This window comes from Lytechinus pictus, chromosome 6 (assembly GCF_037042905.1).
Source record: "Lytechinus pictus isolate F3 Inbred chromosome 6, Lp3.0, whole genome shotgun sequence".
NCBI classification, from domain to species: domain Eukaryota; kingdom Metazoa; phylum Echinodermata; class Echinoidea; order Temnopleuroida; family Toxopneustidae; genus Lytechinus; species Lytechinus pictus.
This window is the reverse complement of record NC_087250.1, coordinates 8888921-8912023: the sequence shown is the minus strand read 5'-3', so window position 1 is coordinate 8912023 and position 23103 is coordinate 8888921. Positions and strand designations below refer to the sequence as shown.

The window sequence follows — 23103 nt, the reverse complement described above, 5'->3', positions numbered from 1 at the left end:
TGTATATAATTTCGATAGGGGGTCTACATCTAACAAGCGTTGCTTTTTAGTAGGCCCCTCCACCTTTTTTCATTTTATTGGTACGTTTTAAAACTGCATATGCAGATGATGTATATTATACTGTAAATGGTTTATTATGAATTGTACTTTGAGAATTTGTGGAATATGAGTATATGAATAAATAAATAAAAAATAAAAATAAATCAATTAAATCAATAGGCTATAAAATAAATTAGCATTGTAAGCAATATGACTATACAAGAGAACCATCTTTCATCTTTTCTTGCGTTTCATGTTATTACCGATATTCCTATACCCATCAGTTCTACCCGGATAGTATTTGTAATCCAATGATTTTGTCGATAATAACCCTAACTTATACTTTATTTATTGTAATATACAATTCCCTTATTCCTCTTTAACATTGGTGCTACGTTGCTATTATTTGTAATGATCTTAACCCTTTGATATTTTATAGTTTTAGACATACATTATAGTTTCTCATTGTTATTGTTTAACTCAATCGTTTATACATTTCCTATAATACCATAATTAATTAATTACTATCATTTCAGTGTTTATTATCAGTTAATACAATATACAATCAGTAGTTTTATAATTAGTAGCTGCTCCGTTTTTTTTAAGTTATCATTTAAGTAAAACTATTTGTTTGTTTATGTTAACTTACCAAGCATTGTTATCTTTGACTCCGACTTTGACTTTATTTTCATGTATGATATGATGATTTTTGTTGTTCTTTATCTTTTCATCGATCAGGTCATTTGACGAAAAACATTTCTATGCTGATATTTTGTACCTGAATAGATATGTTCTAATAAATGAAGAGTTTAGTTGCAAAAGGGCTTAGGTCCACTTTGGACCATTCTGAGAAAAACCATATTTTTTATTCTCACTTACTGCAATATTCTTATGAGAAACTAAATTGTCATGATGTACTACCCTATCATGTAAACATAAAATTGGGTATAAAAGAAATCTAACTGTCTTCAATTTTTTTCTATAAATTCTTTCGAAAATTATCATTGTGGACCTAAGCCCTTTTGCAAGTAAACTGAAATGAATCCAATCTATTTTGATTAAAAAGTTGATTTTTCTTTGCCACTTTTTTCACGTTTTCAAGTAAATTTCAAATTTTCTTTGTTTTTATCAAAGCGACTAAAAATTTAGAGGTTTTGAGACAGAAAACAATTAAATTTATGAACAATGGACCTAACCCCTTTTGACAAATGAGCTCTTTAGAAGAGTTTGTTTGCAAAAGGGGTTAGGTCCACTCCAAGAAAATCATTTTTTTTTAATTCTCCTATATTGCATATTCTTATGCGAAACTAAATTTTCAAGATTCCCTACCATGACAACATAAGATTGGGTATAAAAGAAATCTACCTTTATTCATATTTTTTTTAATATTCGTTTCCAAAAAAATTCGGTGCGGGACCGGCCTAATCCCTTTTGCAACTAAACTGAAATGGACCTAACCCCTTTTGAAAAAAAGTGATTTTCTTTGCCATTTTTGATCACTTTTAAATCGGAATTTCAACTTTTCTTTGGTATCATCTTATAGAGCTACTAAAAATCTATACATTGAGACCAAAGAATCAAATTTGATGAAAATGGACCAAACCCCTTTTGCAAGTGAGCTCTTCAAATAGATAAATTTAGTAAGTGTTTATGGTAAACACTATGACAATATAGAATGAAGATAAAACTAAATGGACATAAAACATTCTCGTTTCTCATTTTTTTTTTTTTGCCTGCAATTACTCGTGAAAATCATGGGAATGATTAAAATTGACCAGCCTCACGCGTTACGGGATCCTGGACAGTTTCGCGCGGGGTTTCGCGGAGCCCGTGAATACTCGGCATTGACGAAAATAGGGTCAGCCCACAAATTTCCTTTTCCGATTGATCTCAGAGACGCACTGGTACTGGTCGTACTGTACTGTACACGTGTGGTTACCAGTGGTTGATGTTGTTTGGAAGTTTTCGGAGGTAAGCTAATTTGATTTTGAGAGTGTTCGCCCCTGTTCGGCAACCTGTCCATACACTGATATACACGAGGAAAAGAATAAGTGTAAGTCAGATATATAAGTGACGTATTTAGAGATAGAGAGGGCCTCAACTCGGAGTCCAGTTTACTGTTTAGCAACTCTCGATCAGCCGCGGCCGCGGGGAACCCATTGGCATTGCATCATCATGGCATTGGCTTTGGGGCCTAGTTTGGGGGGCGTTTACTTTCATCGACATTTTTGTCCGACAAGTTTTCAGGGGGGCGTTTCATCAACATTTTCGTCCGACAAGCTGTCAGATCTGACAACTTTCCTTGATAATGATTGGCTGAGAGTCAATGTTACCATAGTAGCTGTCGGATAAAACAGTACTTGTCGGATAAAACGTCCGACAAGTCCTTTCATGAAACGCTCCCCAGGTCTGACAACTTTCCTTGATTATGATTGGCTGAGAGGCACTGTTACCATAGTAACTGTCGGATAAAACAGGACTTGTCGGATAAAATGTCTGACAAGTCCTTTTAATGAAACGCTATCCCCAGGACTCGTCCGTGTTACACTACAGTACAGTCAGTAGTCTACTCTCTAGGCACTTGTTCACTGCAACCACCCTGCCTGTGGGGAATCTACAGGTTGGACTATGCCTGGCATGCTAATGCTGTACAGAGCACACACTTAAAAAAATGATTAAAATATCACTTTTGTGACCAAAATTACTAATTTCCGTACAGTTAGAATTTATTATTCATTAGTAACTTGGGATTAATTTTTGTATTCACTAGAGCGCTCACAAACTTGAATTTTGGGCATATTTTTGTGTACGCCCTCTATTGGTGGAAAATAATATGGCAAGAAAATTTTCATTTTTTAATCTCTATTTTTAATTAAGAAAAAATTAATTTAAAGAATCAAATTTACTTAAGGGCCAAGTTGTATGACGAATAAGTGTAATGGAAACTGTCAGTGTAAAAAAATCAAGCATTTGTCCCAAAGTAAAAGAGAAAATAAGCCAAACATTGCCATCCTTATTTTGCCACACATGGAGATATAACTAAGAACAAGGTTATATCATAACCTTGTTCATTGAATGAGTGACTCTAGGTAGGGACCACTCACACTAGTCGTGCTAGTACGAGGTTAGTATATATATAGGCCTATATATACTAACCTCGTAGTAGTACACCGAACCGTGTTTGACCCTTGATTTCGAAGTAGTTGGCAAACATCGCTTCATTGCTGAAGTAATATTTGCCGAAACTCCTTCTCGCTACGTATTCACCGGGGCTCTTTCCGGTAAGTAAAGTAGCAATACATTAAAAAATTGAAAATGTAATTTGAATATAATTTAATAAATAATAATCGGTCAAAAAGAGCTAATTTCGCTTACCTCGGCCTGGAAAGTAACTTCGCTTGTCTCTTCTACGGAAATACAAGGAGGCCCGTTGGTGGCGCTAATAAATTTCACAACCTTGATTCAGCTCCTCGGTATTTCATAAGTTCTAACTGTGTCTAAATTCTTTGAATGCGCAATTCTTATGATTAATTTACTAATTATGGGCACCAATAAATGAAATACCTTCAAACATGTCAAAAACATAATTCAAGATTATTATTGGCGATGATAACACTTTTCTGCAATTAATTTAAAACTATGACTAATAAAGAAAAATTGAAAAAAATATACGTGCCTGGAACGAAACCAGCAGTAAATCAATAACACGGTATACCAAAGTCTTTACAATGAAAAGATTGGACACTTCACGGACTTTGCGTAATGACCTGCGTGTAAAATAGTGTAGGTGCCTAGTCTTTCCCTTGTCGTGTCTTTGATATGAATATAAATCGCGCGCCCTCTTTAGACGAAAATTGATATCGGCGCTGACCAAATTTTATCTCCGTGAAATCTTCACTAAAGATCAAGAAAATATACATATTTTTAAGAAGAAACTTCAAGGAGAAGTCACGGAAGGATCTAAATGATTGGGTAAGTGTCATAGCAGAATGTGAAATCCCTAATTATGTGTGATGTTTTATGTGGGCGAAAGCCCAGTAGTATGGCAGTGTATCCTATTGCCGGACACCTTTATTTCAGTGCTTTAAAAATGACAACGAGAGGAAATACAATTAAGAAAAATTCGCACTTGCTATTCCAAATATTATGAAAATTATTAATATGATAAAATTATTTAATATTTACCAACCATTTTCTTTGCATCGCACCTGCCGCATACCCCGCCACGAAAAACAATTATTTTCGTGCGCGACAAATTACATCATGATTCCGGACGCGCGCCGGACGGGTAAAGATATCCTTGATTATAATGATGTGAGAATAAATTTCTGTGATTTTTTTCTTCTTATATCATATCATGAATAAATTCTAACTTTTTGTTTGCTTTTTTTATATCGAATCTGAGCAGATGTTGGTAATAAATTCGTGTTTGATAACTTAATTTATTTTTTATGTTTTGGTTAGCTGCATGTTTCATGGCACTTTCCAGTGAGCACTCGTTCCATTCGTGACGCTCATCAAGTTCTATCGATGCGCAGCCGATCGTCAACGGCTCTACTCACGGTAAACCTCGCGCACGGTACTTTAGAACTAGCCGTCGACGATCACCCACAATACACCTCACCTCATCATTCGATCGAAGGAGCCGACGAGATTGAAATTTGGCAAATCAGGCCCATATTTCCGTTAGAAAATATATCAATTCATTCAATTGTTAATGCAAAACTATGTTATATGATATTTTAAGCATTTTCTGTCATTTTAGAGATAAATAAGGTAGAAATTTGATTTTTTCGCCTTGTTTTTGCAATCTTGTTCTATGTATTGATCTGTGAAAGTGAATTGCGGAAGTCTTACGGTACGAAACTGTTTTCGAACGCATTTATATGCGCGTCCGGAATCACAATAGTGTCCGGTAATACAATACGTGACTATATATGGATGTGTCGTGTGTGTCGCGTTATTATGAATGATATTCCTTCGCACGCGAGATGATATGAGCCCATGTGTGGGTAGGGACAGGGTACCGGTACTCTCTAAAATGGGGTCGCAATAGCACTCCTTTTATTTGGAGTGCTATTGCGACCCCATTCTACCCCATTTTGGAGAGTTCTCATGTCTGCCTAGTATTACACGGACGAGCCCTGGCCTGGGTTACCAGGCTGAGAGAGAGAGCTGTGCATGTGTTGCGCCTTGCGCAGTTGCGGCTCTTGTGTCATGATCATGTGTGACCGGTTATTTTCCTTCTTCATATTTGTGTGTAAGCAAGTATGAGTGTTTGCTTGTTTTTGTTTACTTGGAGGATCTTTTTTAGGGCTTGGATCCAATGATTTCTCAGAACGATATTATTAATGATTACTGCAAGGCCAAGGGTTTATTTAGGAAAGGGGGTGGGGCAATGCCAAAGCAAAGGCATAGTCAGGGGCATCCATCTAGAGTCGGAGTCAAGCATGTCAATAGAGGGACCTCGCCTCCGAAAGGCAAAACACTTATTTTCCTATTCATTTTTTTTTGGGGGGGGGAGGAGTAGGGTTTATCTAGGAGGGATATATGTGCAGTAGCACAAGAGAAAGAGGAATAAAAAAATAAAATCCTCTAATTGTGTCACAAAATGCTCATTCAATTGTTTTTTTTCAAGTTCTGTTTTTGGGGGGGTCGAGGGGGGGGGGGGATAAGTGCAGCAGCTCTTAACTTGTCCAATGGGTAAGAGAAATATTGTGTTACAAAATACTAGATGTTACTCTTCATTTTTTTTTATTTACTGGAAGCAGAAAAGGGAATACTTTTTTAATTTAAAAAAACCATAGTTCAAATAATACTCAATTTCCAACCAAAAAACAAAAACCTGATGTCTGATGACTTGAGAGTATGAACTACATTGAATGCTCATTTCTTTGAATACCTAGGGAGTACTAAAGATGGATCAGAACAAGTCTGCTCAGCCAGCCGAAAAGAAATCGAGGAAGGAGAACGCAATGACGCTAGAGGCCATTCGCTACAAGGGGAGGAGGTTGGAGATCTTGAACCAGAAGAAGCTCCCTCTTGAGACGGTTTATGAACAGGTCACATCGACCGAGGATGGCTGGCATGCCATCAGAGAAATGAAGGTATGTGTTTACTTTAGCCTAGGAAATACTTGAGGGCGAGGGGCAATTTTGCCCTCATGACAGCCCAAATCGCCCCTAAAATTCCCCTAAAATGCATGCTTTGGGGCGACCATTCATTCTAGGGTCGCCCCAAGATCTGTCTCAAAATCAAGATAATTCAGAAAATCAATAATCGAACTAAATGGAAGAATAATGATATTTGCATAATACTGCATTATGGCTTGTTTCCCTTAAAATGTAGTCCTTAAAATGAAAGAAATAGCCCTTAAATTCCGCAATTGCCCCATTAGGAAAAAAAGATAGACCTCACCCCTAAAAAAATGAAAATTATTTCCTACCCTGGTTTACATTGTAGTTTAAATTGCCACTCGGTCCACACCCACTTGGTTTACAAATATTTGTATTCATCCAAATAGATCTCATCCCACTCTAATCTTGGTTTGTCTTCAACTAATTTGTCTGATGACATATTTACCATTTTGTCTAATATCCAGTGAGGCTATGTTACAAATTTGTCCAGAATACTAATATTATTATTGTTATGTGTTTGGCATCACCTGTGCCTGGGAGGCGAAAAGCAAACTGAATCACTATGACCCGCAGGTCTCTCCTCGCGACATAACTGATTGGGAGAGTGCAGGTGGACTACACAGGGGTTTCCCCCTTCTTTTATACGAATAGTGCAGTGGGTTCTTAACGTGCAAAGGTGGTGACTCTCCTCTACACAGGACCTCCATTTAACGTCCTATCCGAGGGATAAAGTGTTTTCCACTGTAGCATTGCCTGCATCTGTGGAACAGGGGAGAGACATGTCTACACACAACATAATATTCAGTCATCCGCCTGGGGTGGACTCAAACCCACGTCCTTTGGTTCGACAGGCAGACGCTTTACAACTGAGCCGACTTCGCTCTCTCTTGTTGGTCTAACAAGAATATATCATAGAATAATGCTACAGTACAAGGAAAACTCCAATTAATGCCTCCATATACATGTACATATCATGGCTGGTGTCTTCAATCTTGAAATGATCGCGCCGACTGTGTATTGTCCCATGTATTCATTTTTGTGTGCAGGAGTGTATTAAATTCAATTCAATTCAATAATGATTTATTAAAAACATGCCTCGCAGCCAAAGGCTGAATAAAAACATGTGTACAATTTACAACAATAGAATAATACTGAAATGCAAACATGAAATGATATAAAATTACTAGTACTTCTTATTATAATACAAGGAAATAAATTGTTGAAAGTAAATAAAATCATATATTGTATTGAACATAATAAATATTAAGTACGTAAATTCTAACCACTACAATGAGGCGCATTGTACATGCATGAATGAAAAGTAATAGAAAAGAAAAGATTGGAAAGGAAAAAGACTGCATAGGGAGACAGACAGAGAAAAAGTGAGTAAGGGGAAAGGGTAATTAAAAGGAGATATAGGTAGAAAGTACAGAGAGAGGATTGGGCCAGAAAGATGAAGAAAGTAGTGGCGAAGATTGAAAACAAACAAAAGCATGCATTTATGACAACAAATTAAGTACAGAGTACACTGAGTGAGGCAAGGCGGTATAGAATGAGTATGACTATCCTAGCAAATAAAGAAAACTATACCTATCATATCTTCCGGGGGGGGGGGGGGGTCAACAAAATAATGTATCTAGTTCTCGTTTAGTAAGTCTTTGAAGTAGGGGATGGGACTATTTCGGAATCGGTTGGTTTTGCATTTGAATTGATTGTACTTAGGGATTTTCCTTAGCGAAATGTCTAGTCTTTTGGGAAGAGGGAGCCAAGTTTTGCAGTGTGGATTGATGGTAAGAGATTTAGCAAATTTTTGAGCAAGAATTTTCCGTCTAGAATCCAATGTTTCAAGGTTGATTGTTTGGCAAGCATCTTCATACGACGAGTAGTTACCTCCTAATATAATTTTGCTGACTCGTTTCTGTACTCTTTCTAGGTCAGCAATCTGTTGTTTGGTCAAAGCCCCATTGAAAACCGGTGTGCAATATTCTAATAAGGGACGGATGTATCCAACATAGACAGTTTTTAGGTCTTCAACGGGCATTCCATATTGCTTGAGTGATCTGAACATATAAATTTTCCTTTTACACTTCATTAGAATTTCACCTACATGTTCATCCCATTTCAAATTTGACTGTATTGTTACACCCAGTATCTTAGCGGAAGTGACGAATGCTAATACAGATTCACCAATGTGTAGGTCATTACGAATAGGGGGTGTTTTCATGAAAGTTACATTCATACCAAAGCACTTGGAGGGATTCAATTTCATATGGTTATTTGTCGACCAATTTTGCAATTCATTGAGACATTCTTGTATTTTGGGGGGTGATGATATTACTCTACATTCTGCCAAAGTTAGATTATCAACATATTTAAAGTAAGGAATAGTCGAAGAATTACATGCGTCATTGATCATAATCAGAAATAGTAACGGACCTAATTTTGTACCTTGTGGTACTCCTGCATTATTTTCCAAACATTGAGATATTTTACCCTGATACTTAACACACTGTTGACGACATTCTAGGAAATCAACAACCCACTGAATTAAAGGAGAATGAAACCCTTGAAACCAGCTGAATCCATATCAAAGAGAAAAATCAAAGAAACATATTGTTGGAAGATTGAATGAATAATAAGAAAGTTATGAGCATTTGAATATTGTGATTACTAATGCCATGTAGATCCTCCTATTGGCAATGCGACCAAGATCTGTGATGTCACACACGTACAACTCCCTCATTGCTTTAGTACTTATTTCACTTTTATAGAATCTATCACAGGGTGAGGTGTTCTCTTTATGAGAGGACAAGTACAGAGGTTTCACAACATTATATCATTGATGAATCGTTTGTCATATGATTAGAATGAGCAAAAAGAGATGTTTTGGGGTATATTTTCAGTGTCCAAAAGGGGAGAGTTGTTCATCTGTGATATCATAGATCTTGGTTGCGTTGCCAATGGGAGGATCTCCATAGCATTAGTGATCTCGACATTCAAATGCTCATAACTCTTCTATTGCTAGTCCTATTTTACTCAAACTTTTGTTGATCTTATTCTTTGATTTTTCTGCTTTCACAAAAGCTAACTTGCTCCAAGAGTTTCATTCTCCTTTAAGCATGGTCGTACATCAAGATCAGTCATTTTACGGATAAGGATGGTATGGTCAAGCCTGTCAAAGGCTTTACTAAAATTAGTACACACAATGGTAGAAATCGAATTACTTTTTTCTGCATTTTCAAAAAGACAATGAAGGAGCTGTACAAAATAGTGAGTAGTGGAAAGTCCAGTCCTATTACCAAACTGACGTGAATCAATGTGTTTTTCAATGTCTTGCAAAAGCAATTTTGCCACAAAACATTCAGCTATTTTGGCAAAGTTACTTGTGAGAGCGATTGGTCGAATGTTGTCGATAGACGCGGGCAGTGCCTTAGGTATCGGGGTAATCTGGGAGAGCTTCCATTGATCTGGTACAACCCCAAGTTGGAAAGAAGTGTTCAAGATATCAGTAAGGGGCACAGACAATTCAAGAGCAAATTCCTTTTCAACTCTAACAGGTATGTCATCCTTGATCCCTGCGTTGGAAGAATTTAAGTGTTTTAAGCTTTCGAAGTACTTCCCATGGTTGGACAAGGGAGCACTGACTTGGAGATGGAAGGGAACCTCTGTCCAGAGGAGGGAGATCAGCTGCAATGGAAATGAGATGCTTGTTGATAGTAGCAGCTGCTTCTTGGTGGAGTGAAGAGTCATTGGCGTCAATACCAGGAATCGCAATGGGTGTTGTATGTGACTGTCAGGATCATTTTAATGATAATAATGCTTGCCATCTGATGTGCATAAGAACAATCTTTCAAGTACACTGTCTCTTACTCAAATTTACTAGTCTTATGAAGAAAACTTAAAGCCGTCATGGAGTGTCGCACCATTTGGACGTTAAAGAATCTGGGGCTCGTTTCTCAACACACGGACAAGTTAGTCATATCTTTTTCCACAAACTACAGAGTTAGTTCCAATCTTGCTAAACCTGTTTCACGAAAGGCTTCCTAACTGGAATCCCTTGATAGCGATACTATCGGTAGAAATGGCAGACAAGACGTGGCCTTAGTCACAAATTAGCATAATTTTCAAAAAGCTAAATTATGATAAAACTGCTATTATTGTGATGAATTGGGAAATATGTTGTCAGGTTGTTGTACCCGATCTTGGCAAAGAGGGTTTCGTGAAATTAGCGGACAAGTAGCTCACTATCTCTGATTTTAAATCAGAGATAGTGAGCTACTTGTCTGCTAATTTCACGAAGTTATTAGACTTATGACGGTGTTTAGAAACGGGCCCCTTCTTCCAATCAATCAACCACGTACACTGTGAAGTTGGAGTTCACAATTAACACTCACAGCCAGAGATAACCATTCCTCTTCATTATTATAACATTTTAGAAATTTTATCTCTTCTTTTTCAAATTTCTATTTCCTCCAGGTTAGGGGAGCTCCTGCGATAGCAATTGTCGGATCTTTGTCTCTTGCTGTTGAGCTTAGCGGTATGTCCTTTGAGAGCAAGTCCGAGCTGGTAACCTTTATCTGTAAACAATTCAGATACCTCAACACGGCCAGGCCTACTGCAGTGAATATGTCTGAGGCTGTAAAAAGGTTCACCAGTCTTGCAGAAGAGCTGGGCAGTGATTCTGAGACAACGATAGAGTCATTAAAGGACAGGTAAGCCTCACTTCTTTTACCATGACTTTGTCATAGGTCTTGTTAGTCCAGTACATGTAAAAGGTTCACCAGTCTTTCAATATACCTTGGCAATGATTATGATACGGCAAGAGTCATTAAAGGACAGGTAAGTATCACTTCTTGCAGAGGAGTTTCTCAAATTCCCCATTAATTGGTTTAAGATGAATTTGAGAATTGATGATCAAAAGCCGCTTTTGGCCCTGACGCAGCTCTGATTTCTTCTTTTTCTACTGGGTTGATCTGCCTCCTGCAAGATTGAAGATTCGTGCAGATATGGTTGACGCAGTGTGTGTGTGTAGCTGGGTTCAGGTGCAGTGTTTCTATGTACAAGGTGCTAGGAAAAAGTATTGGTTTAGATTCTGCCTTCCGTCAAGCTTTGACGGAAGGCTGTTGCATTACAGGCATTGATGAAGCTGGATGGAAGAGCATTCCATGCCCTGACAGTTCTTGGAAAGAAGGATTGTTTGTAGAGTTTGGTTCTGCATTGAGGGATCTGGTAGCATAACAGATATAGCTGCAGATTCCGACTTGAGTCCACATGCTCCGGTTTTATTCAACATAAAAAAAAATATCTTACAATTTATCTCCCCCTTCCAGAATAATAGAAGAGGCTGAAAACATGCTTGAGACTGATGTGCAGACCAATAAGAGCATTGGCATGCATGGAGCGGACCATTTGATAAGTTCATCTGGGGATGGACAGGTTGTGATGACCCATTGTAACACAGGATCCCTCGCTACAGCTGGCTATGGTACAGCTTTAGGTAGGTGCAGTAAAACAAACATATCTGTTTCATATATATCTAGGAAATGGTATCAAATCTGACATAACACCCTAACCAGGCCAGGGGCCGTTTCATAAAGCTGTTCGTAAGTTAAGAGCGACTTGAAGAACGACTGGTGATCCTTACGCGCTTAACCATCGCCAATTAATATATCATTTACCTTAATAAAGGATCACCAGTCATTCTTAAAGTCGCTCTTAACTTACAAACAGCTTTATGAAACACCCACCAGGCTTGTTTGGATGTTAGCTGGGGGGGTGGGTGTGGATCAACCCCCTTGGAGATCTCGGCTGCCGATTGAGCGAGCGCCACAGAAGTTTACACAATGGTAGTGTGCGGTGTAATCTACAAGGCTGTATGGCTTATTTTTCAAATATAAGTAGATTTTTTTTTATCATGCTGATTTATGCATAAATCTCTTTAACCCTAAAAGAGCCAGGTTATTTGGACCGATCTCACAGCCAAGGGGGGGGGGGGGGCGGACCCCTGAGATCTCGGCCGTTGCACAGTGGTAGTGTGCGATTAAATCTACAAGGCTGTATGATTAATTTTCCTGAAAAAAATAAGGTCTTTTTTTAATGCTAATTAATGCATGAAATAAAACATTTGCTCTAATTATCTTATTATGGCCCCAAAATTGCTAATTTTTAATTCACAGACTCTTTGTAGAATTCTGATCAAATGTACAGCGTGTCTTAAAAAAAGTAAACCCAACTTCAACGGCAAATTTTCAGAAAACTAAAAAATATTTGCACATTATTTTTTCATGGTTAGATAGTCCAATAAGTCCTCTGTCCAATTATATCACTTAGGTTATCTAACTCGCATGCATGACTGAGCATGATTCAACTTAGTGAACTGGTGTCAAATCATCACTGTGGCAAGTTATTTCTTGTTATTTTCATGCATTCAAGGCCAATTTGAAGTTAAATGTTTGTCACATGTTAGGCCTATGATTAAATCGTCACTGTGGCAAGTTACATGTATTTTTTGATATTGTCATGCATTCAAGGCCTATTTGAAGTTAAATTTTGGTCACATGTTAGGCCTATGATTACATAACAACTTCAGCAAAGGTTGTTCCTAATACAGGCACACTTCACATGCTTTCCAAACATGGTACAGTTGACAATTGAGCAGAGTATTCCTGGTAACTCGATACCAGGAAACAAGAAGTTTCGTGGAAGTTCAAGAGGCTTTTCGGGTGCAGTTCCCCGAGAGGCAGCCTCCAACAAAAGGGCCATCTGGTACAATGTGAGAAAGTATGCTGATCACGGAACCAGTTTAACTTCATATTGGCCTTGAATGCATGAAAATAACAAGAAATAACTTGCCACAGCGATGATTTGACACCAGTTCACTAAGTTGAATCATGCTCAGTCATGCATGAGAGTTAGATAACCTAAGTGATGTAATTGGACAGAGGACTTATTGGACTATCTAACCATGAAAAAATAATGTGTAAATATTTTTTAGTTTTCTGAAAATTTGCCGTTAAAGTTGGGTTTACTTTTTTTAGAGACACACTGTACATTAAAAAAAAATTGGTATCGCAAATTTTTTCTTATGTATTTTATTTTTTCTTATGTATTTATTTGTTTTTTACTTTCTGTTTTTTATTGTTGTTTTTTATGGAAATTGTTGCAGACTTAATTCTGATCATAATCAGTAAAAGTAGAAATAATGATAAATTTATGAATTTTGGCTAAATACACAATTTGCATTGGATTTGTACATGAATTCACGTTTTAGAGCAATTTTGGGTCTGACATGCACTTACATGATGTTGCGTGATTTCATAACCGCGTACCATGGCAACGCAAATTTGGTCTCCAAAGTTGCGCGAGACTTTAAAGTTTCGCGCGGCGGATTAATCGCGAAAAATGTCGAGGAGGCGGATTCAGCCCCCCCCCCTGGCCTTTTAGGGTACTTCAAAGCTCCCAGAGTGGTAATATTTGGTGTAAATATTCTGTGTAGCCTTCCTATTTGTGTCTGAAAAAAAACTTTGTTAAAAAATGAATTTGTATTTTTCTTTCTATCAACATTTTTACCGAACCTTTTTGAAACATACATGTAATTATGCTAAAATCATTTAGAATCATTTGGTCAAAGTGAAAATGATCATATTTTTATAACATGAGAGAACTCAAAAAGCAGGTTTAGACCAATTAGCAATTTACCCGATTTTCAGACAACTTTTTTCTTCCATGGGCTACTTTTCACAACTTACTGCCTAAATCTGGAACATTAGATAAGCTTTAATACTGCTATGAATGCCGATTTTCAAAGCCACCTTTTTGTCTCGCCTGCATAGCAGAGCGAGTCAACATCAAATCTTAACCTAAGGTTAAGTTTTTGAAATGACATCATAACTTAGAAAGTATATGGACCTAGTTCATGAAACTTGGACATAAGGTTAATCAAGTATTACTGAACATCCTGCTTTAGTTTCAGGTCACATGACCAAGGTAAAAGGTCATTTAGGGTCAATGAACTTTGACCATGTTGGGAGAATTATTTTCAAAATCTTAACCGAAGGTTAAGTTTTTGAAATGACATCATAACTTAGAAATTATATGGACCTTGTTCATGAAACTTGGGCATAAAGTTAATCAAGTATTAGTGAACATCCTGCTCGAGTTTCAGGTCACGTGACCAAGGTCAAAGTTCATTTAGGGTCAATTAACTTTGGTCAAGTTGGGGGTATTTGTTGAATTACTATCATAACTTTGAAAATTTAGGGATCTAGTTCATAAAACTTGGACATAAGAGTAATCAAGTATCACTGAACATCCTGTACGAGTTTCAGGTCACATGACCATGGTCAAAGGTCATTAAAGGTCAATGAACTATGGCCGTGTTGGGGGTATTTGTTGAATTACCATCATATCTCTGTAAGTGTATTGGTCTAGTTCATAAAACTTGTACATACGAGTAACCAAGTATCACTGAACATCTTGTGCGAGTTATAGTAGTTTTCAAAGTCAGCACTGCTGCTATATTTAATCGCATGATGCAGGTGAGACCGCCAGAGGCATTCCACTTGTTTCTTCCATGGGCTACTTTTTACAACTTACTGCCTAAATCTAGAACATTAGATAAGCTTTAATATTGCTATGAATGCCGATTTTCAAAGCCAACTTTTTAAGTTTCCAGGGCTCTTTCCCGCCCCACATTACTTTTTCCCCTGCTGATTTTTATTCTCCCTTTCCAGGCGTTATTCGCGCTCTTCATGAAAGAGGAAAGTTGGAACACGTCTACTGCACCGAGACACGCCCGTACAACCAGGGAGCACGTCTAACCGCTTATGAGCTCGTGTATGAAGACATCCCAGCTTCACTTATTACAGACAGCATGGCTTCATTTTGTATGCTCAAGAAAGGCGTCACAGGTAAGTTTACTCTGGTAATTGGTGCTGAAGGTTTATGTATGAACACCAAGCCTTGAAATGATCGGGCACGGGGTGCAAATTTGCGTTCTTGAAGCCATCGATTGCGCCCGTAAAGCCACAAAACCATCAAAATCTAGACGATCAAGGCAGAAATATTTTCCAGGTGAAGCCATATGTGCATCATATTTATAAATTAAAATATCTCAAATCCAAGTAAAAGTATGATGAGCACAGTTTCAATTCATGCAATCACTGGCTCGCAAAATGTTGGAAGTTCCAGCAGACATTCGCTCCCTCATTACGCATGGAGCCCTTGTTGAATGAAGGTAACCCAGAAGGTTGACTTTATTTCTGTGATAATTCATTGTGCATGTGGTTTTACGTTGTTTGTATTTTGATTAGTCATTTTGAAGATATGATCATAAATTTGCGAGAAAGTTCGCAAACTCGGAATAAAAGCCACAGATTACTTAATTTGCAACACATTTTTTGGCGATCCCGCTTCCCATATATGATCTCTTATCATTACTCTAGCTATTCGTTTTTGAAGAAATAATGTAGGGGTCAAGGTTGAAACGGTACAAATGCCTTCGGAATAAAACTGTTACAAAGGTATTTGGTGCATATAATTCTTACTAACGCCCTCGATGATGTGTATTATTTTTATACTACACGACTTTCTTTTCTCCTGACAGCCGTTGTCGTTGGTGCTGACAGGGTCGTTGCTAATGGCGACACTGCAAACAAAATCGGGACCTACCAGCTTGCCATAGCGGCCCGACATCACAACGTTCCCTTCTATGTCGCTTCCCCCGTGACCTCATGTGACCTCAGTTTGACGTCTGGGGATGAGATCGTAATTGAAGAGCGTCCTGAGGGGGAGTTGACGAAGATCAACGGCATACAGATTGCCGCTCCAGGTACGTAGGGCTGCCAAGTCACTTCATTTTCAATAGACCAGTTCGTAGTTACTTCATGGACAATTTTGGTCAAATGACCTTTCATTTCTTTCATTATGATAGGCAGATTTCAAAGCAAGATATTACGTAAGCTTGCCTTACATAGCAGGATGAAGAAATTGAATAGACCAGGTGACTAGAATAGCACACCAATGAACACTTTATGAAGGCATTTGTTGCATTCCTACTTTGAATGCATATCATAGCATGTTGCACAATGTACTTGGCAAACTGTGAAATACCAGTCGTTCGTGGACGCATCGTTGTTTTTTGTGGATGTAAATGAAATCCACAATTCAAAAGAATATATGAATAATCAAGACATCAAAGTTGGTGCTTATCTCATTATATTTTAAACCACCATGTCACTTTAGTACAAATAACCTTCCTCTGATCATGCGTAGAATCTTTTGATCATGCGCAGAAAGGAACTACGAACTGGCTTATTGGTCTAATACCAATTCGTCCAATTAACAACTCATCTACTATCATTTGGTCCCACCATTTCTTCTATTAACCGGTTGGTCCAATAGCCATTTAGTCCATATACCATTTGTACTAAGTGTTAATGGGGCGAATTGAATGAAAAATCTGTATTAGACCAACTGGTTATGAGACAAAGTGATTATTGGAACAAGTGTTTATTGGACCAAAATGGTTGTTAGATGGAATGTCACGAGCGTAAATCCGTAACGTCCCCCCCCCCCTGATCTCGGCCGTGGATCGCACTATTGCGATAAAAATTGACACGCGTGTTACCCTTGGCATAATCTACAAAACTCTAAGATCAAATTCTGCGAAAATTCTCATTGCTAATTAATTTTGCTAATTTATGTGTAAAATCAAAAGTTTTGCTCTAATTAACTAAAATGCAAATTTTTGGTTCACAGACTCTTTATATGAATTTCATCAAATGTACTTAAAAAAGAATTCGACCTCACATTTATTTTGTTATTTATTTTATTGTTTTTTAATTTTTTTTTTTTTTTTCTTTGTTTTTAATTGTTTTTTCCAATGGAAATTGTTGGGGACTATATATTGACCATGAAAAGATGAAATAAATTAATTTTAATCAGTAAAAGGAAAAATAATGATACATTCATGAATTTTGGCTAAAAACACTATTTGCATTGGATTTGGACACTAATTCACGTTTTTTAGCAATTTTGGGTCTGCATGCACTAACAGAATGTTGTGTCATTTCGGAACCTCGTACCCGGGGATTGCAATTTTGATCTCAAAAGTTGCGCGAGACTTGTAAGTAAAAATTCAGTGAGCAACGCGGTCAAAAAATTTTGCCCGGCGGATTTATCACAAAAATGTTGAGGGGGGGCTGATTCAGCCCCCGAGTGTTTTAGGGTTAAGGGTATAAATTGAAATAACATAGAAATTACACTTAAATTGAGACAACAGAAAGCCAAACAGACCCTGGACAAAAACAAAACTATAATACATTACAAGATACAAGAGTCTTTATAGAGAATCAAATAATACTGATCCAGTAAAAAAATGTTTATATTTCTTTTGAAGACATTTTCGTGATTTATTGTTACACATGGGCAAGGATTTGCCTTAGAGTCGCGAATCAAACGGCTTCAAAGCCCAGTTTAGATGCCCCCTTTTATCTTTTTATTTAACATTGACGTTGTTTGTGCCTCTTTAAATTGGCAAACGTGCTTCGAAATGGCTGAATTTCTGGACAAGTCTCCATTTGTTTTGTACACAGATTTTCCTCATCTTTGAAATTGCATCTTTTCCCTCTTCTGAGCACAACATATGTCATGGGAAAATATAATTCACACCACATATGTCAAGGTCAGGAGAAGATAATGTGCAATATGTAAAATGGAGAGTTGTCCACAAAATCAGCTATTTTGAAGCATGCTTGCCAATTTGAGGATCCCCATAGAAAGTACAACAAGATTCTTTAAACGTCCATAACTTGCTTATTTCATTACCGATTTTGATGAAACTTTTTTAAATTGTTCCTCTCATTTTACTCTTCCCAATAAGATTGCTTCTCTTCTTGTGTTTTGGTTTCCTTTAAATAAGATGTTATTCTTTATTTCATTGTTTGTTCAGGTATCTCTGGATGGAACCCTGCCTTTGACGTGACTCCTGCTGACCTGATTACTGGAATTATCACCGAGCATGGTGTCTTTAAACCTAAGGAACTAAAGGAAAAACTGACTCAACTTTCCTCAACATCATAATATTGAGCACGGTGTCTTCAGAGCAAACCAACTACAGGGAAAACTTATCTTTCCTCAACATCATAATATTGAGCATGGTGTCTTCAATGAAAACGTGACGTGACTCCGGCTGACCTTATTACTGGAATTATCACCGAGCATGGTGTCTTTAAACCTAAGGAACTAAAGGAAAAACTGACTCAACTTTCGTCAGCTTCATAGTATTGAGCATGGTGTCTTCAAAAGAAAAGAACAAAAGGGAACAAGTTACTTATCTTTCCTCATCATCATAGTATTGAGCATGGTGTCTTCAGAGCAAACCAACTAGAGGAAAAACTGACTCAACTTTCCTCACATCATAGTATTTAGCATGGTGTCTTCAAACCAAATGAACTAAAGGAAAAACTGACAAAACTTTCCTCAACATCATAGCATTGAGCATGGTGTCTTCAAATGAGAAGATATAGAAGAAAAAATAGAAGTTTGTTCTGTGGCCTAATATTAAAGGTAAACTAACAACTTTCTTATTGTTTTGGTACGGAGAATCATGCAGGGAAATATTAAAGAAAAACTAATCAAACACACATCATTGTCAATGTTTTTTTTTTCAAACAAAACAAACTAAAGAAAGAAAAAAGCAGTCTTTATTTAAACAGTATGGACCGTGATGTTGTTAAAAGAATGAACTGAAATAAAAGCGGACACAGCTTTCCTCATTGCAGTACTACAGATATAGATATCTTCAGACAAAATGACTTCAGGGAGAAAAAAAAACATGCAAATTTCCTTGTTTACTCTGTATTCGTCATGGTTTCTCCAAATGAAAAAAAAAGTTTTATTTTTTTTTATTTTCATAGTATTAAAGTAGCATTTTGCATTAAAACCAGTTTTCTAAACAAATTCTTAACGTGCCATGAACACATATCTGTGCATCCACTGGAGTGCCACAAACACATTTTCGTACAATGGTCATACAGCTATTGTTATGCCTATTGCATTTTGAGGAGTGCATTGCTTGCATGAGTGATTTCATTGTTCAGTTCAACTTATGGTCAAGAGGTTTAACATTATTGTCTCGGGAGTGATTCCCTTTTTTATGAATAAAACAAAGATAGACTCTTTAAAAAAAAAGCACTCGCTGATTACAGTGAATGGCACATTAAGAGTTAAAATGCCCTTGTCAGCATACACAAATTCATTGCCTAAGGATGTTCTGCAACGATGCAGTCTGCAAAAATGTTTTTCTTAGGGTGTTCTTGCACCGACACAACGCTTTGTAAGTAGGCCCAGTTTTGCAGACTAGTTGTACAGTAACAGGATTTGCGAAAGATGTTGGGAAACGGACTGATGTAGCGGCAGATGTGGTTCCATCGGTGGGGCAGGTATCGTTCTTTACGGCAGCTATCGTTAAGAACCATATCTGCCGCGTTGACGTGGTTTAATTTTCCTATTACTCATTTTCCTATTAAAATAGATGAATAAACATGGTAGGTCCTATATAATTTTGAATTTCGGGAAACGATAGCAAGAACGATACCTGCCGAAGAGAAATTGGTTCTGAATCCGCTGAAGTTGGAACACGATCCGCTGGCAGATAGTGTTCCTAGAACCGTGTCGGCCTAGCACCGGATCCGCCGCTACACCGGTCCTTTTACTCCAGAGATTCCTATAAATTATTGGAAGCCTAGGGTATCATGAAGAGGAAATAGTGACAATGTCTGGTATTCCCATAGCATCAATCCAGTTGACGCTTGGTAATCTATGGAGTGCCACTCACGGATGCTACATTTGAGACTCGATGGCTGGAATACAAAAAGATGGTTTTGAAAACCATTTTGAACCCATGGTTTATGCAGGTTTCCTGTATGAAATATGCCTAAATGTCCAATGGTGATGCATGCGTTTGTCAATGGCGCAAAATTGATGCCTGTTGCCATGGTAAAGCACGCTATTTTATTCATGAGTCCACTGTTTTGAATTAATTAGTCCAGTCTTCAAACAGACGACTCGTGAATAAAAAAAGTTATTCAGAAAATCTGCATAAACCATGGGTTCAACCGATGGTTTTAAAACCACCTTTGTGAATTTGTGCCAATGAATTCAGACTTCATCATCATATTTTCAGCCATAAAAACACTTTTTTGTGTGTAGAAATTATAATTGATTTTCCCACTTTTTAAATCAATTCTTAGTGGCATCACTACTCATTAAAGTGATTGGTTAACATTGGTTTGACTTTTAAAAAATCTGAGCTAGAAGGTCACACTTGTCATTTGTGTCTGTGATATGTTACAAAAATGAAGCCCAGAAAAAATTGCGTTCGAAAATAATTATTTAGTGCTTCAAAAATTGAAATATAAAGTGACCGAAAACACCATCTTAATTTCATCCATACACTTATGTGTACTATTTAGGCGTCTATAAGACGCCTATATACAAAATCGGGGTTTGCCTTGTAGTTTTAGCTTTTCATTCTCAATAATGGTTGTTTTCAGGGTTTATTAGTTCTAATACATGCACTTGTACACATGTTTCATCTTGGTTTGAGAATTTTTTAAATCGGCTGCTCACAAAGTTGAACAATACCTTTAACCAAAAAATGTGAAATTGTTTTGGATTATTTTTAAAGATTTTCTGAAACTCCAATTGGCATTTGATACAAGGAAATAAATATTTTTGCCAAAACATGAAACCAATTAGTTTTTGCTTGTATAATGCACTTCCTTGATATGACACTTTTTTCAAGTGAAAGTCTGGTAAAAACACACACACACATACAGTTGAGGCCAAAAGTTTACACACACCCATGGAATTCAGTGGAATTTGTTTGCTTGTCAAACATTGCAAAATTTACTATATCTTCAGAAATATAAATACTACCATGACAAATTCGGTATCAAATAAAAGACGGTATTGAGCTCTTTCACATGATGGAGATGCCGTTGGGATTAAAGTTTATTTCAGGTGGAATTTTCTTTTAAAAAGTAATATTTGTGCAAAATGTATTCTATTGTTTGTTATATTTTCAAACATTGATAGAAATATAGAAATGTCAAATCCATGATCTATATTACATTTTCTATCATTATGTCACCACTGACCAAAAAATTGTGAGCTGAAATGTTTGTGTTGAGAAGTAACTAGCACAAATATGAGTTTTTTTGTAAAGTTTTTACTTTTAATTTGTCTAAAATATGAAGATTTTCTGGGGAAAAAAGACACCTGAATATTTTTCAGACCCTGATGACAAAGCAATTTGATGAAGGGGCATGACATACTCACTTGTTTAATATCAAATTTGTCATAATAGCACAATTTTTTTTATAAGATACAGTAAATTTTATGGTGTTTGGCAAGTGTCAACTTTTCTTTGTATTTCCTGGTTGTAAGTAAACATCTGACCTCAACTGTATATATAAATATTTTATTTAATTTATAATGTGTGCTTTGATTGATATCTAGGCCTCCAGCACTACAATGTTGCAAATATACAGCCAGACTTCAGTTTTGCAGCTCTGGTGTTATCATATCCCAGTATTCCATATATTATATGTATATCTATATTTCAACATTTCAGTGTGTATCTGTTATGTGTTCGTAGTAAGTGGTAAAATGATAGTTGATACATAAACTTGCATGAGTTGATACCATTTGGGTATGCATGTAAATGGGGTTATTTTTAATTGGTCTAATACCAAATCGTCCAATCACCAACTCGTCTAATATTATTTGGTCTACCATCAGTTCGTCCACTATCCACATGGTGTAATTGCCATTTCGTCCACTTACCATTTTGTCTAATAACCAGTTGGTTCAATACCCATTTAGTCCATTACCATTTGGTCTAATGGGACTAAGTGTTAATTGGAGCGAAATGAATGAAAGTAAAATGGATATGAGACCAACTGGTAATGAAACTAAATGGTCATAGACGAACTAGTGATTAGACGAAGTGATGATTGGGGAAAAACTGGTTATTAGACTAGATGGTTGTTAGACGAAATGTTGATGGGTTGAATGGCATTAGATTTAATGAAGGTAGACCATATGGTGAGGGGATAATTAAGCAGTAGACAAATTGGCAATTTACGTAAATTAGGCAAAGATGTGATGTATATCTCTTCAAATTTCTATGTATGTCTACAGATTAAATATGAAGACCCACAAGATTCTCTGTTTTAGGCAAACTTACCTGTATATCTTTATTTTTTCACAATTTGGTGTGCATCTGTTAAAAGTTATGTTGCTTGTAATATTAAGTAGTATAATGGTAATTACTACATTGTCTGGCTTATTTCATTTTAAATGAATCTCTTTAAAGGTCAAGTCCACCTCAGAAAAATGTTGATTTGAATCAATAGAGAAAAATCAGACAAGCACAATGCTGAAAATTTCATCAAAATCGGATGTAAAATAAGAAAGTTATGACATTTCAAAGTTTCGCTTATTTTCCCCAAAATAGTTATATGAACGAGTCAGTTACATCCAATGAGAGAGTCGATGATGTCACTCACTCACTATTTCTTTTGTTTTTTATTGTTTGAATTATACAATATTTCAATTTTTACAGATTTGACAATTAGGACCTCCTTGCGTGAACCACAAAATGTTAAAATAATGGAATTCCACGTGTTCAGGGAGGAATGAAACTTCATTTCACATGACAATGACGAGAAAATCAAGATATTTCATATAATAAAATACAAAAGAAATAGTGAGTGAGTGATTTCATCAGTTCCCTCATTTGCATACCGACCGAGATGTGCATATAACTGTTTTGTGAAATGAAGCGAAACTTTAAAATGTCATAACTTTCTTATTTTACATCCGATTTTGATGAAATTTTCAGCATTATGCTTGTTGGATT

General features: G+C 36.8%; 1 protein-coding gene across 3 annotated transcripts; it reads left to right on the top strand.

Moving 5' to 3' along the window:
• The first annotated feature begins 1928 nt into the window (after positions 1–1928).
• Positions 1929–22027, top strand: LOC129263839 (methylthioribose-1-phosphate isomerase-like). 3 transcript variants are annotated; one of them, XM_064100847.1, is made up of 8 exons: positions 1981–2092; positions 5946–6146; positions 10653–10888; positions 11507–11673; positions 14909–15085; positions 15781–16005; positions 18127–18268; positions 18537–18843. In XM_064100847.1, exons 2-7 carry the CDS (start codon positions 5958–5960, stop codon positions 18255–18257), a joined length of 1125 nt encoding a protein of 374 aa, XP_063956917.1. In that variant the 5' UTR covers positions 1981–2092; positions 5946–5957; the 3' UTR covers positions 18258–18268; positions 18537–18843. The 3 variants fall into 3 exon arrangements, with proteins under 3 accessions (XP_063956915.1, XP_063956916.1, XP_063956917.1); XM_064100845.1 differs by having other exon boundaries at positions 1929–2010; positions 18127–22027; XM_064100846.1 differs by having other exon boundaries at positions 1963–2092; positions 18127–18843.
• Positions 22028–23103: the final 1076 nt, after the last annotated feature.

Coding starts and splice junctions, on each gene's coding strand:
- LOC129263839 (XM_064100845.1), top strand. CDS start 5,958: ATGGATCAGAACAAGTCTGCTCAGCCAGCCGAAAAGAAATCGAGGAAG. Junction 6,147..10,652: donor ATGCCATCAGAGAAATGAAG/GTATGTGTTTAC, acceptor TATTTCCTCCAG/GTTAGGGGAGCTCCTGCGAT. Junction 11,674..14,908: donor TGGCTATGGTACAGCTTTAG/GTAGGTGCAGTA, acceptor CTCCCTTTCCAG/GCGTTATTCGCGCTCTTCAT.